The 15,291-nt window shown below is 42.1% G+C and overlaps 1 protein-coding gene across 1 annotated transcript in view; it reads left to right on the forward strand.

Annotated features, from left to right (window-relative positions):
- EFR3A (EFR3 homolog A) overlaps positions 1 to 15,291 on the forward strand; it is a 194,655-nt gene that overhangs the window by 131,172 nt on the left and 48,192 nt on the right. Inside the window, 3 exon segments of the mRNA XM_073632263.1 lie at positions 8,367 to 8,528; positions 11,063 to 11,194; positions 14,907 to 14,974. Of these exon segments, the coding sequence (XP_073488364.1) occupies positions 8,367 to 8,528; positions 11,063 to 11,194; positions 14,907 to 14,974 (362 nt within the window).

Genomic DNA, 15,291 nt, shown 5'->3' on the forward strand with positions numbered 1-15,291 from the left:
GGATCAACTGTGGGTAATAGGATTGTGTATATGGGATTGTATTTTTTTTTTTTTTGGTTGAACTAGATGGACTTGTGTCTTTTTTCAACCTGACTAACTATGTAACTATGTCTGAGTTCACACAGTCATAGTGCTCTGTGTGGTTTGCTTGAGCCACCAAAATTCATTTTTGAAAAACAATACAATATATCAGGCAGAGTTTTATAGAGGATGGCCAGCAAAATATTACTTCCCAAGATACATTTATTGAAAGAGAGTACGCTTTTTTTTTTTTATTATACATTTTATATCCGCAGCTTTACACAGGGCGGTTTAGTGCAGCAATTTCCCCCCTATGTCTACATCGCATACCAGTATATTATGTTAAAGGTACCTGCAAAAGAAGCCCTCGTCATCACGGCTGGAGGCCGCATCCATCTTCGCTCGTGTTCCTTCCAGGTCCATGGACTCCAGCTGTGTGACTGGCCAGAGCCATGTGACTTCACGGCACAGGGTTCTGAAGAAACAGCACGGGTGGCCGTTCCTTCAGAACGCATGCGCCGATTAGGTAAATCGGCTGCATATACAATAAATATCTCTTCCCCAGCGCACGGTTAGGAGATATTTTACAGTACCTGTAGGTAAGCCTTATCGGTACAAGCAATACGTGGAAGTTTACTTCCTCTTTAAACTCAAAGCCAAAAATGATGCAATTTTCTTGTAAACTTGGTGTTATTGTAAGATTATTCTTTAAAAAAATGCACCAATCAAGCAACAATAAACTTTTCAGCTCACCTCCTCAGTTATCAGTGGAAGATTAATGATTCAGAGTACGAAGGTTATCCTTGCCAGGTCCCATCTGTGCAGTATAGTTTATTAATATGCATATAAAAGCATGCTATATATTTAAAGGCTTTTGGCTCGTAGGGTTATCCAGTCCCCTCTTGAAATGTTTGACAATTACAAAAGAAAGGCATTCATTCTTGCAGGTCACAGGTGCTCATGCTATCAGTAACTGTGGCTAGGAGTCCTACCTAGTGTAGTTTTTGGGGGTTTTTTTTCATAAATCTGCATATTGATGAATGCAGAATCTCAAAATCTCAGCGTGTCGCCAAATTCCCTTTGAGAAGCCACTAAAACATTTATCATTAGCATTAAAAGCTAAATTAAAAAATATATATAAAAAATAAATGCACGTTTTCTGCAGCTAAAAATAAATAACTGTGCATTTATTATAATTATTTTTTTTTCCTAAGGAGCATGCAGAGCATTACAACTGCGATCAGCAGATCACGGGTGCAATCTCAGGCTCCTTGGACTCTCGGGATAGCTGCCTGCCTTTTCCCTCCGGAATCAATGAACTTCCAGAGCGCTCACCAGCATACTCGTAGTTCATTAGGAACTTCAAGCCGGCAGCCGCAATGCATGACAGTACTTGTAGTCTATCCGTTCACAGTAAACTGAATGAATGACGCGGCCGTATGGGCGGAGCCACGCACAGCAGCGCTGTATTCAATTTGTGACAGCGGGTTCAGGGAGAGGATCCCACAGAGAGGGGGTGTCAGAAACCATGAAATCGTACTGAGACAGAAGTACAGTTAAATCACACTTTTTTTTAATAATAAAATTAAAAAGAACAAACGTAGTCAAAACATAGCCAAAGTTCAGTAACCGGAACGGATAGTCAGCCAAGCCAGAAGTCAGGGATCAATGTAGTGAAACAGCAAGCAGGATCTGGAGCCAGAAGGGATGTCAGCAAAGCAAGTCTTTAAACAGGAACGCAGGAGATAGGCTCTGTGATGTTGACCAAGGCGAAAGCAGAGATCCTCTGGGCTGGACGGCTTAAGTAGGCAGGACTGAAGAGCAGGATATCATCAACAGGTGAGTCACTGTGGAGAGATAGGAGCTGGTAATTAGCCGACAGCTGAGCGGCCAGCTTAGAGAAGGAAGGGCTGAGCCCAGCCCTGACAGAGGGGAAATCGGCCGTGCGGGTTGCAGATGCTGGAACCATCTCTGAATGCATAAAACATCAAACCTTGAAGCAGTTGGGCTACAGCAGGAGAAGTCCACACCGGGCGCCACTCCTTTCAGCTAAGAACAGGAAACTGAGGCTACAATTCGCACGGGCTCACCAAAACAATAGAAGATTGGAAAAATGTTGCCGGGTCTGAGTCATCTCGATTTTTAGCTGCGACATTCAGATGGTCGGGTCCGAATTTGGTGTAAGACACATGAAAGCATGGATCCATCCTGCCTTATAGCAATGGTTCAGGCTGGTGGTGGTGTAATGGTGTGGGGGATATCTTCAAGGCACACTTTGGGCCCCTTAGTACCAATTGAGCTTCGTTTAAACGCCACGGCCTACTGGAGTATTGTTGCTGACCATGTCCATCCCTTTATGACTACAGTGTCCCCATCTTCTGATGGTTCCTTCCAGCAGGGTAATGCACCATGTCACAAAGCTCCAATCATTTCACCACTGGACAATGAGGTCCCTGTACTCCAATGGCCTTCACATTCACCAGATCTCAATCCAATAGAGAACCTTTGGGATGTGGTGGGATGGAAGATGCTCATCATGGATGTGCAACCGTCAAACCTACAGCAACTGTGTGATGATATCATGTCACTATGGACCAAAATCTCTGAGGAGTGTTTCCAACACCTTGTTGAATCTCTGCCACGAAGAATGAAGGCAGTTCTGAAGGCAAAAGGGGGTTCAACCCAGTACTAGCAAGGTGTACCTAAAAAAAACAAACAAAACAAAAACAAAGTGTATATATCAACAGTCTTTTAAAAAGCAGGATGTTCATTAATATGGCTTGTCAAATAAAAAAAATTTCTAAACGTACTTAAAAAAAAAAAAAAATATATATATATATATATATATACAAACTTTTTAGGTATGCAAGTTATACTCAACCAACGCACACCAACACTGCCAAATGTGACCCAATCATCTAGGCTTTAATGTCCTCTAGTCATGAAAAGTTTTAAAGCCAGTCAACTGATCTTCTTGACTTTAATATAGAAAAGCATATTTGACTCTCGTTGAAGTCCAAATGTTATTAGGATGTCCTTTTAAGTCAGCTCAATGTGAAATTGGCCAGAGAGCTGAAAGCCACAGGAAGAAGTCTTACATCTGTTACTCTGAAGCATTGACAAATTAATGTCATTCTGAGTACACATCATTCAGGTCAACAGGGCTTGAAGGCTTTCCCTCTGCAATATGACTGAATCCTCTCTCTCCTGGAGTCACCTGGCGTCAACTGCACAACTTCATTTTTATAGCTTCTTCTATGTTATTAAATTATAAAGTATATTTGCCCTCAGATCAATTGGTCTTGAGCAGTTCACAAATTAAAAAATGTCAATTTTTTTTTTTTAAGAAAAGTTGGGAATTGTTTGTAAAATTTATTTTTACATTTATAAATGTAGTTCCTATTTAATAAAACTAGAAATGTTAGACCTATTGGGTGACCTTGAGCGGTCCTTTGGAGCCACAGCCCCCCAATACTCAGACACATTAGTCCTCCTGACAAACCTCAGATTGGGAAGCTTGGTAAATGACGACCTCTTTTCTATAAATGACAGGTGATTTAAAAAAAAAATAGAGGGCTATCAATCCCATTGGTAAAGGAATAAGGACAGCACATCACAGATTTTATTTATTCATGCCTTTAAAGCCCATTATTACTTTCTTCTCTCTGTGTCTCATATTTATTCCCTAAAAATTCCTTTCTCATAAAATGCCTATTTACGCTGCAAATTGATTGAAGTCTGGTTTTCCATTACAATGCATACGATTGCCCTTTCCCGCTATTGAATTTTAAGGCCAGTTCTTATAATCTTCTTGGTAAATATTTTATTTATTTTTTGCCTTTGTGCTTTTATTTTTCTTTCTTTCTTTTTTTTTTTTTTTTTTTTAATTCATATAAACTCCCAATAAGCATGTGAATGTGATCTCCACAAACCTTGAACTGATGACTGCAAAAAAATAATGTACATTAAGGTCATACTAAACGCACACAGTTTAATTTACATTTTCTCTTTCTGTATGGGAATGATGGCACTAATTATTTTTATAGAAAAAAAAAAAAAAGAAATCGAATTACCTTTATTCCTAATCGATATACAGCTGTCCTATGACCCAGCTCTTTCCCAGCCTGTCTGTAGGGAAACAGTGGCTGGAGGAGCTTCTAGTTCTCTGCTTCTGGTCACATGTTCAAAAAAAAAAAAAAAACAGCCTTTGTAGAACAGAGTAAAAATGTAATAATGTCAATAAACTGTTTTAAATTTTTCAAACATATATATTTAAAATGTAATATTTATTATTTTTGGCAATACAATGGTGTGGGCGGACTTCTGCTAGTCAAAGGCTGTGTCACGCCAATCCAGCCTGTGTCTTAGAATAAGAGGGAGGTGAAGCCTCCATCAAGATGTAATATCCCACCCCCATTGTGTAGAGCTGTTTAGTGCAGTGTTTTTCAACCTTTTTTCAGTCAAGGCACCCTTTAACCACTTCCAGACAGCCTCCCGCCGATATACGTCTTAACTTTGAAGAGGGATATCTTTGTTATGGCAGCAGCTAGCTGCCATAACCCCGGTATCCTCTTCAGAGGACGGTCCGGTTTTCCGATACTGGTGGTCTATGCGGTGCGTTCGCCGCAAGATCGCTTTTATTGGCGGCGGGAGAGGGGAGCCCCCCTCCTCCCGCCGCTCTCCGGTGCCCTCCACTGCTTCCCAGATCCGTCGGTAGCGGCGGAGGTGATCGGATCATCTTCCTTGCTGGGTATGGAGACGAGTGAGGAGAAGATGGCCCCCCACCTGTTTCCATAACACTGCAGGGCGCATGCGACGTCAAAATGTCACTTCCGCCCATAGCTCTTAAAGGGCCTTTTTGTCATTTGAAAAAAAATATATATTTTTTTTTTTGCATTTTAGTGTAAATATGAGATTTGAGGTTTTTTTGACCCCAGATCTCATATTTAAGAGGTCCTGTCATGCTTTTTCTCTATTACAAGGGATGTTTACATTCCTTGTGATAGGAATAAAAGTGACACAATTTTTAATGTAAAATTTTTATGTAAAAATAAAAGGTAAAATAAGAAGAAGCCCGTTCCGCTGAGCTCGCGTGCAGAAGCGAACGCATACGTGAGTAGCGCCCGCATGTGAAAACAGTGTTTAAACCACACATGTGAGGTATCGCCGCGATCAGTAGAGTGAGAGCAATAATTCTAGCCCTAGACCTCCTGTAACTCAAAACATACAACCTGTAGAATTTTTTAAACGTCGCCTATGGAGCTTCTTAAGGGTAAAAGTTTGTCGACATTCCACGAGCCGCCGCACTTTTGAAGTGTGACACGTTGGGTATCAATTTACTCGGCTTAACATTATCTGTCACAATATAAAAAAAAAAATAGCTAACTTTACTGTTGTCTTATTTTTTAATTCAAAAAAGTGTATTTTTTCCAAAAAAAAGTGCGCTTGTAAGACCGTTGCGCAAATACGGTGTGACAGAAAGTATTGCAACGACCGCCATTTTATTCTCTAGGGTGTTAGAAAATAAAATGTATAATGTTTGGGTGTTCTAAGTAATTTTCTAGCAAAACAGTTTTTAACTTGTAAACAACAAATCTCAGAAAGGAGCTCGGTCCTTAAGTGGTTAAAATTATGGACAGTCTCAAAGCACCCCACTATAAAATGTAAAAAATATTCAAATAGTTTTACATAATGCGGCATTGATACACTTGGGACACCCAACGTTAGAGGTGATTAATTCTTTGAAAGTAAATACACTTTTGCACACTGCTACTGACTAGTATTCCTCTCCCTCAGTTTCTCTCTATCACTCGGCTAATGTGACCCCAGTGTTGACAGAGAGGGGCAGGGGAGGGTCAAACAAGGATGCTGTGCAGGCAATCAACACCCTTCTTATCAACACTAATGACATCACTGGTTGTTGGGATGCCGATGGCTGGAAGTTTGAAATGGTGCACAATAAAAACCCGTGGCTTTGCGTAACTAAAAGGCAGGCTTGATCCATCTGCTGGCTTGTATACATTTTTGGGCAATTATTAGGCATTTTGCCAAGGCACCCCAGAAGAAAAAGGCTGCTCTAGAGGACAGGGAGGAGGAGGGAGGGAGGGAGTGGGCTGTCATTTACCACTGTGTATACCCCCACATGTGTGACTCTATAGTCACATGGGCTGTTCAGATGTGATAGGGAGGAAATCCTCAGGGTTGAAAATACACTGAAAACTAAGCATGTGCACTAGCTTCCTACACTTCTTTGAAAAATCCCCAACTGCAGTGGGGACATGAACAGAAGGGGGAGATAGAGAGCAACAGGATCAACCAGTTTTTTGCAGAATACAATCAAGGAATCTCATAGTGACTGAGGGAGTATGAACAGTGTGTAATACACCGTTTATTGATAGTTTTTATAGATGTGGGTTTAATCACACTTTAAAGCAAAAGAAAAATAAATGTGTAAAACACTCCCAGTAGTATTTAAAGAGGGGAATAAAACCCAACTCTTTGGCCTATAAATTAATTTTCAATGCTTCTTTTTGCTTGAGAACATAAACGCTGTACAGTTACATACATAGTTGGTAAAGTTTTAAAAAGACACAAGTCCATCAAGTCCAACCTGTGTGTTTGCCCTTTTATGTCAATATTACATTGTATATCCCTGTATGTTGTGGTCGTTTAGGTGCTTATCTAATAGTTTTTTGAAATTATCTATGCCCCCTGCTGAAACCACTGCTTTTGGAAGAGAATTCCACATTCTTTCCGTAAAGAACCCTCTACGCAGTTTCCGGTTAAATCGCTTTTCCTCTAATTTTAGTGAATGGCCATGATTCTTTTTAAATGCCCTTTCGCGGAGAAGTTTTATCCCTATTGTGGGGTCACCAGTCCGGTATTTGTATATTGAAATCATATCCCCTCTCAAGTGTCTCTTCTCCAGAGAGAATAAGTTCAGTGCTCGCAACCTTTCCTCATAACTAAGATCCTCCAGACCCTTTATTAGCTTTGTTGCCCTTCTTTGTACTCGCTCCATTTCCAGTACATCCTTCCTGAGGACTGGAGCCCAGAACTGGACAGTATACTCCAGGTGCGGCCGGACCAGAGTCTTGTAGAGTGGGAGCATTATCGTTTTATCTCTTGGTTATCTATAGTTCTATTGGAGATGGCATTTTTATCTCTTCCATAAATGCCTTTAAGCTCCTGCCCTGTTTGAAGCCCGATTTGTGGGTGTTTCTATTTTGGAGCTCAATGAAGCTCAGTTAATACCTCCCCCTCAGCAGTGACCACGCATCTTGGGCCCGCTGATGTAATTAGCTCTGGTGTAAGGAAGTTCCCCACAGGATACAACATAATGTCGGTCAGTGTTTTATGCTTTCCAGGCAGTCCTGCTGAAAAACCCCTTCCTTTACATGCATTGGTGTCGGGCAGGTGTCTGGTGCCTGAGACAATTAATGCTAATTAGTTAATTGTCACCTCAAGAGTAGCATGATGGGACAGCAGTGGGGGGAGGGGGGGTGATGTTGACCACACTAGCTATGGGTCCAAGGCACCTATCAAAATGGGACAGAGTGCTTAAGAATGTTTTAGGTGATACTTCTTCTTTAAAGTGTATCTAAAAACAATAAAACACCAATTTAATATATTGCAGCATATTAGTCCAAAGTGAGAGTTCTCTTCTTAGTTCTTACTGTGTCTTCATTGGAAGATGAGATGTTCTCTCTAGTCCTGTCCCAGTGACAACAGTAAAAGGTTGGATCTCCCATCACTTTTTGCCACAAAAATAAAGAGACGTCTGCACATAGTAATTAGTCAATTTGTTTGTCTCCCTTGAGATATGATGCAATGTAAATGCGATGATTTTTTTTTTAATTTTATTTAATTTCATTTGATTAAAAGGAACCTGCGGAGACAGAAATAACTGCAGCTGCTATTTCTTAAAGCAGTAGTAAACTCTGTAAGGAAAAAAAAAAAAAAAAAGTTTCCACCTTTTAAGGCAATATCTTAATGTGCTAGTGTGGACCACCATCTCTGAGGAAGGAGCCGAGTGTCTCCGAAACGCGTTTAGTTATGTGATCTTTGCTTGTGTTAAACTATGTACAAACAAGTATAAGTATACTTTATCCTTGTGAATTTTCATGAATGTCTATACATGGAAATCTTTATATATTGCATTGTTCTATACTTTTTTTTTTTAATGCAATTTTCATAAAGTTAATACCTTTTTAGACTAAATACTCTCTGAGCCATTAAAGTCCCGTTCAGTGAGGGATCCTTTTTGCTATATGTTGTTACTCTAGGGATGTTGGCCAGTACAACAATGAACTTCTAATTTTGTGTTTGCCTGTTTTTGTGTTTAGCACGGCCAGCAGCTCTACCGTCACATATATCTGGGCTGTAAGGAGGAGGACAATGTACACAAGAACTTTGAGCTTCTGTATACAGCCTTGGCTCTGTTCACCATCGAACTGGCCAATGAAGAAGTTGTCATCGATCTGATCCGGGTGGCTATTGCACTACAGGTTGGTTTTGAAAGATTCTTCTTGGGGAAAAGCTGAATTTGAGAAAGAGCTTAGTTCTGCCATGTTAAGCCAAAATATTGTGAGGTAGTGAATTATAAGTAGTTGTGCCAATATTTTTTTTTGGACACTTCTGCTAATATGTAACTTTCCATTAAGCATTGTTCATTCTAGTAATATATGTAAACCCCATGCCCTTATCTACGTACAAATGAAGAATTAGAAAAAAAGGCTTTGAAGTATATACAAGAAAAATTCCCAGCTCTTTCCAGCCAACCTGCAACAGAGCGGGTCAATTCGGTTTGTTGTAAGCTGGCTGGTAAGTGAGCTGGGAACTTTTGTTGTTTTTTTTTATATATGTCACTCTTCCATGTGCTCCTTGCTGCTAAGGCCAGTTATAGGTTGGAATAGCTTCCAATTGTTTGTAACAGATCACAAAAAACTGATGATACAACAAAGAGGTGTACTGCATATTAGTGGAGCACAACAAAATCTGTCTGGAATGCAAAATCTGGGAAAGTAGCTGGTAGAGTTGGGCAAACGCTTCGAGCCAAGCAAAAGTTCGGCCCCAACATTTCCTGTTCGTCCGTCCGGCGAACACCCAAATTTGCAGAGCGTTTGGCGGGTGTTCGCCCCGCTGAATGCCCAGAAATGCAATACGTGCCGCACAGTGCATTCTAAGCCCTGATTGGGAAAAGCTTTAGCTGGTTGCTAAGGAGCGGACCAGCGACGTCCTTAACAACCGATAAGTCAAATGTTGTCAATAGGCTTCCCCGCTAACAGCTGGGAGCAGGCCTTAGCAGCAAGGAGCACATGGAAGGGCGACGCATATCAAAAAACAACAAACAAAAGTTCCCAGCTCACTTACCAGCCAGCTTACAACAAACCGAATTGACCGGGTCTGTTGCAAGTTGGCTGGTAAGAGCTGGGAATTTTTCTTGTGTTTTGTGATCTGGTAACCCCTTGTGTGTACCGGTTTTCTCTAGTGTCCATTGAGGTACACAGGATTTAAATTCTGGAACTATACAGAAGAACTAAACACTAGGCACAAAAAAAATAAAACTGGGTCATCCCTAGGGGCAAAACCCCACCTACACCAGCCATGCTTTCAGTTTCACTAGTGGCGGGGTAATGTACATAGCTTTTTAAAGATATAAGAGCACCCTACCTCCGTACTCCTTTCAAGAGCTCTAATGCAACTATTTAGCCCTTATTCAATTCTGGGATTCCTTTTGAGGACTCATGTACTCACCTCTGATTCAGAATAAAGTTTAAGGCTCATACACATATTAAAGGCATTTTTTTTACTTAAACAGTAAATGCAATTGTGCATAGTAAATTGTGCTTTATGATCACAGTTGTTGTTTTATTTTTACTAACGTGTTTGCTCGAGCAGAAAGCAAATTTCCAAAGCAAGACAGTACATTCTATAAAAAAAAAAAAATATGGTACAAGACATAACATGAAAGATAAGTGTATACAACACTATAGAGAACAAATGGCTTTTTAATTATACAATAATTAACTCTGAAGTAATGAGTACATTAAAAGCTTCTAAAAACGTTGGGGACTAAAACACATTTTAAATAGATCTAAATTCTAACTAGATGAAGTTTTAGTTTCCTAAATTATAAACCATTATCCAGTGCATCAAAAACAATCCCCGTGTTTGTGGGGGGGGGTTGTATCTCGGTGGTGCTATTGTTACTGCTGATATCTACATGTACTTCCTCCACCGTTAGCTGCATATCATTGCTCTAGACTGGATTTTCAGTAGTGACAGTGGTGGACCATGCATGAACAATATGTGTCGCCAGGGCACTAGGTGCAGGAGAGGAGTACAGGAGGTATAACAGCAGGCAGTATGTGCTGGAGAGAAGTGTGGGGGGTATAACAGCAGGCAGCAGTGTGTACAGGAGAGGGGTGCAGAGGGTATAACAGCAGACAGTATGTACAGGAGAGGGGTGCAGGGGGTATAACAGCAGGCAGTATGTACAGGAGAGGGGTGCAGGGGGTATAACAGCAGGCAGTATGTACAGGAGAGGGGTGCAGGGGGTATAACAGCAGGCAGTGTGTACAGGAGAGGGGTGCAGGGGGTATAACAGCAGGCAGTATGTACAGGAGAGGGGTGCAGGGGGTATAACAGCAGGCAGTGTGTACAGGAGAGGGGTGCAGGGGGTATAACAGCAGGCAGTGTGTACAGGAGAGGAGTGCAGGGGGTATAACAGCAGGCAGTAGTATGTGCAGGAAAGGGGTGCAGGGGGTATTGCAGCAGGCAGTAGTATGTGCAGGAGAGGAGTGCATGGGGTATAACAGCAGGCAGTAGTGTGTGCAGGAGAGAAGTGCGGGGGGGTATTACAGCAGGCAGTATGTACAGGACAGGAGTGCAGGGGGTATAACAGCCGGCAGTATTATGTGCAGGGGGTATTACAGCAGGTAGTTTGTGCAAGAGAGGGGTGTAGGTGGTAAACTCAATTTTACTTCCTGAATTCTTGTTTGATAATTATGGATAATTGGTGTGATTCCTCCTTCTGTAGGACATGGCAATCTGTAATGAGGACAACCTGCAGATGTTTAACCGATGTAGCATCATGGCACTGGTTGCCGCCTATCTCAACTTCCTCAGCCAGATGATTGCAGTTCCTGCTTTTTGCCAGCATGTCAGCAAGGTAAGTACAACTACCCTTTTATCTTCTTTAAAAACAAATGGCTACATTCAATAAATGCATTTTAGCTAAAATGTAAATGTCTTTCTGGTAGTTAAAATGCTCCCTAGTACAAACCGCTCTCCCCTAGCATTCAGCTGCAGTGAGGACTGCTACTCCCTGTGTATAAGCAGCAGCCTCTCTGCAGCAGTCTCTACTTCAGCCCCTCGGTTACCTTAGAAATGTTTTAGGCCAAGTTAGGCTTGTATATTTGGACACTGGTAAATTAAAATATTTGTACACCAGCCCAGGATGGTTGATGTTTGCCACCACCGTGGCATTCTCTGACTAAATCCGGATCAGATGACCTTTAAACTGGATAGTCTAACACTGAGGACACAGCCAGATCACCCGAAGATCCAGGATGTTTATCGAGACACAAAATGTTTCTGACCAAGGCCCCTGCACTGACAAGGTGCCTAAGACTTCTCCCCAGCCTGATATGCTGGTCTGCAGCATGAGAATCTTCCAAAAGACAGGAAGAAAGGACTTGGCCTATATCAGAGCCACCAAGCCAGGGGTAGCCTGGTCTTTGGCATCAACCAAGTATGCCTGTTTAGAGACTGGACTAACTTGTCCGATGACAACAGAATGTTGCATTGCAGATGTCTGGAGTAAAGTTGGACCAGGGGGGAATGCCTTGAGGGACACGAACGTTAGCCCAAAGACTGTCATGCAGCAGACAGTTGGATAACTTCTGGATAAGGGATAAGCCTGTTCCAGTGACAATTTCTAAAGGTTCAGGATCCACCTGATCCTCTGTAACCTATGAACAGTTAGAGATATGTTGTCCGACACAGCCCTCACCCAATGTTCCCTTAACATGGGGTTATCTATCCCACTGTGGTGATGCCACAAGAAGTTAACAGGGCTAACATTGGAGCCAGCACCTTGCTGAACACCCTAGATGCAAAAGCTGCAGAGCAGGGCCTTAAACTGGTAGTGTGGAGTCCCCATGGCTAAGTAGAAAGTTTTTTCTTTGTGAAGGGGTGTGATAACAGATCCGGAGAAGTCCATTCAGAATTTTTGGATGTAAATATTCAGAGCCCTGAGATCCTTTCAATCTGGGAACTGTGAACAGGTTGGAATAAAACCTCTGGAACCATTTTGCCACAGGGAGTGTTGCAAAGACACATTTGTTCAGAAGAACCAAAATGACTTTATGAATATTATTATTGTTATTATTATCCAGATTTTATATATCTGGTAGTCCTAGTGCAAACAAAGGCTGAAAGTGGGAAAACCTAGAGAGGACAGAAAGCAAAGCTCAAGTTTGCAGTCATGGGACCCCACCTCCTGTACTCAGGCATCCACAATGCAAGTTGTCCAAACTTCCACAAAAGGCATCAAATGTCCACCAAACCAAAAAACTGGGAAGACTTTTAAATGCCAAATTTTGTGGGTGGATTGGGAACAAAGCAACGTTGAAGTTGGGGGAGTGAAGAAGCAAAAGGGACATTTCTTTACTGAGCGGGAGATGACTTAGCAGTAGTCTGCTCTTTAGGCCTCTTCTGCTAGAGAAGATGGGTGTTCTTGCTACCAGTAGCATCCTTGATAATGTTATCAAAAGCCAGTCCGAAGAGCTTTTGCCCTCAAAGGCCTTACAGATGAAATGGTTTTGCAGTCTAGCATTTTAGCCAAAGTGTCGTATGCATATGTAGCTACATGAGGAACATGTGAGGGATGAGATAGGAAGCTGCCATCATAGCTAAAATTTAACACTACAGACATATACTTCAAGCGTTCCATAAGTAAGAGTTCACTCTCAATGGTGGTTATATCTCTTTTTAAAAGGAAAAAACAGGGAGGCGCCGACCTGAGTGTAGTATTAAAATGATGACTTTAATAAGATAATATTAAAAACACTTAAAAGATGATAGAAGATGCATGCTCGTCAAAGTAAAGTGCAGTCCTGGCATTCACATATGGCTCTTCGGGTCTCACCATTGTTCCGGATAGCTGGAAAGGATTGGGCTAGCCTTCACCACTGCAGCCTTGATTAATTGGACCAAGGCAGGGCTGGAATCCTGTCAGACACCGGTGACCTCACTTCCTGTTCCATGGTCCATGCTGGTCAGTGTGGAGCTTCCTGGTTCCTTCCTCCTGGAGAAACACTGTGATCAATTCCAGCCAGCTGCCCAATCATTTCCTGCTATCCAGAACAGCGGTGAGACCCGCAGAGCCATGTGAAATGCCAGGACTGCACTATACTTTTATGAGCATGCATCATCTTGTAAGTGTTTTTTATCTTATTAAAGTCATCATTTTAATACTACACTCAGGTCGACTCCTCCCCCTCCCTGTTTTGGACACTCTGAAGGATGACTGCCTTCCTTTTAAACCCTTAATATCCCTTTCTTTTCCAACCACCCAGCCTATGGATACATCACCATCCAGCTATTACAGCCACAGACCATACCCCTAAGGATTACTCCATTTGGACCGCCAGATAAACACTGACTATACTGATATCTCTTTTTAAGGGCTTTAGACCAGTCAGATCTGGTTTGACAAAGCAAACTCGCAGCCAAAATTGGGTGTGGAGCCAGACCTGCCAGTGAGTAAAAAACTCTGAAAAGGGCTTCCAGCCGCTTATCATTTGGGTCCTAGACAGGTGCATCTTTCACAGGTATAGTAAGCGCTTGGAACATGGCCTGAATCAGGCCATATTCCTAAAGAGAAACATAGCCTGATCCACCATGGGAATGGATTATTTTTGAATGTATGTCTTTGCAGTCTTAGAAGTTTTAAATATCGCAAGACTAGAAACGGGATTGGTGGAAGCAACAGGAGTGCATGACTCTGGGCTACAGATGTCAGCACAATGCAAGCAGCCCTGGAGCTGCTGTAGAAGGCGGACAGCAGAAACCATTGAAATATCAGAATTCCACATAGGTTTTTGCAAGAAGGAACCGCAGTGGCAAGATGCTTCATTGCCACTGTATGGCGGGAAAGCACTCCTCGTAGTGAATGATGTCAGTGCCCAGTCCCACAGAATTAACATCTTCCATGGCAAAATCAGCAGGTACGGGGAAAATGGCTCCCGGTGACTTATGGAAATGAGGTAGCGCCCGGTCCTTGGCCCAACCAGCCTACTCCCTGAGTGAGTCTTCTGAGGCAGGGCAAATGCTGAGGCAGTGCTGGTGGTTCTGGACCTGCAAAGCATTCTGTGGCTAACTTTTGCCAGAAGAGTGAGGAAAACACCCCATAAGAAAACCAGAGCCCAAAGATCACTTCAGGCTACTCCGTCACTGTTCAGTCCACCAGGGTCCGGGTGTAACACTCCACGTACCGGACTAAGAACAACCACACTAGGTAGCTGTGGGTTGAAGGGAAAACCTTCAGCAGTGGTGTAGAGAAAAAAGCCTTGGCTGAAAAAAAAAAAACATTAAAAAAAGCTCTAGCAAAATAGGTTAATATTACAGCAGCAGAACTAAATAGTCATAGGACACTAGAAAAACAAAAGGCATGCTGGTAGTCGGAGAGGGTGTCCTTGGTTGGCCTATGGCTTTTTGCTGGTGTCCAATGTAGGCGGCAGAATAGCCAGAAGGTTAAAGACTCCTGCATCCCTCAGTGGACAAAAAAAGAATCCTATTAGCAAATGTACTTAGTAGGTACAATTGTAATTGATTGCAGGCTATAAATTGTTTCCTTGTTTTGTTTTTTTCCTATTTAGGTTATAGAGACCAGACAAATGGATGCACCTTATTTTTTGCCAGAAGTCATTTTTAGAGATAAATGCAGGTAATATGAAAATTTTGAAGAAAGGTTTAATGCTTAAGGTGTACCTGTAATGACTTAAATCCTAGTAAACTGCCAGATGGACTTTAAAGAAGGCACATAAAGGTGCTTAAATTTAACCGCCATTGTCCAGAACACTCTAGGAACCTTCAAATCAGGGGGAGCTGTACAAACACCAGCTAGTGTTTTAGGATATTGGTATCTGCCCTGACATTTGCAGGTCCAGTTGGTCAGTAAAGCTGGCTATACATGGGTCGAAATTCGGAGGGTTCAGCGGGGGGAAAACCCATCTTTCAACCATCTAGGGCCATTCCCACTCA

The sequence above is a fragment of the Aquarana catesbeiana genome, linkage group LG05 (assembly GCF_042186555.1).
Source record: "Aquarana catesbeiana isolate 2022-GZ linkage group LG05, ASM4218655v1, whole genome shotgun sequence".
Classification (NCBI taxonomy): domain Eukaryota; kingdom Metazoa; phylum Chordata; class Amphibia; order Anura; family Ranidae; genus Aquarana; species Aquarana catesbeiana.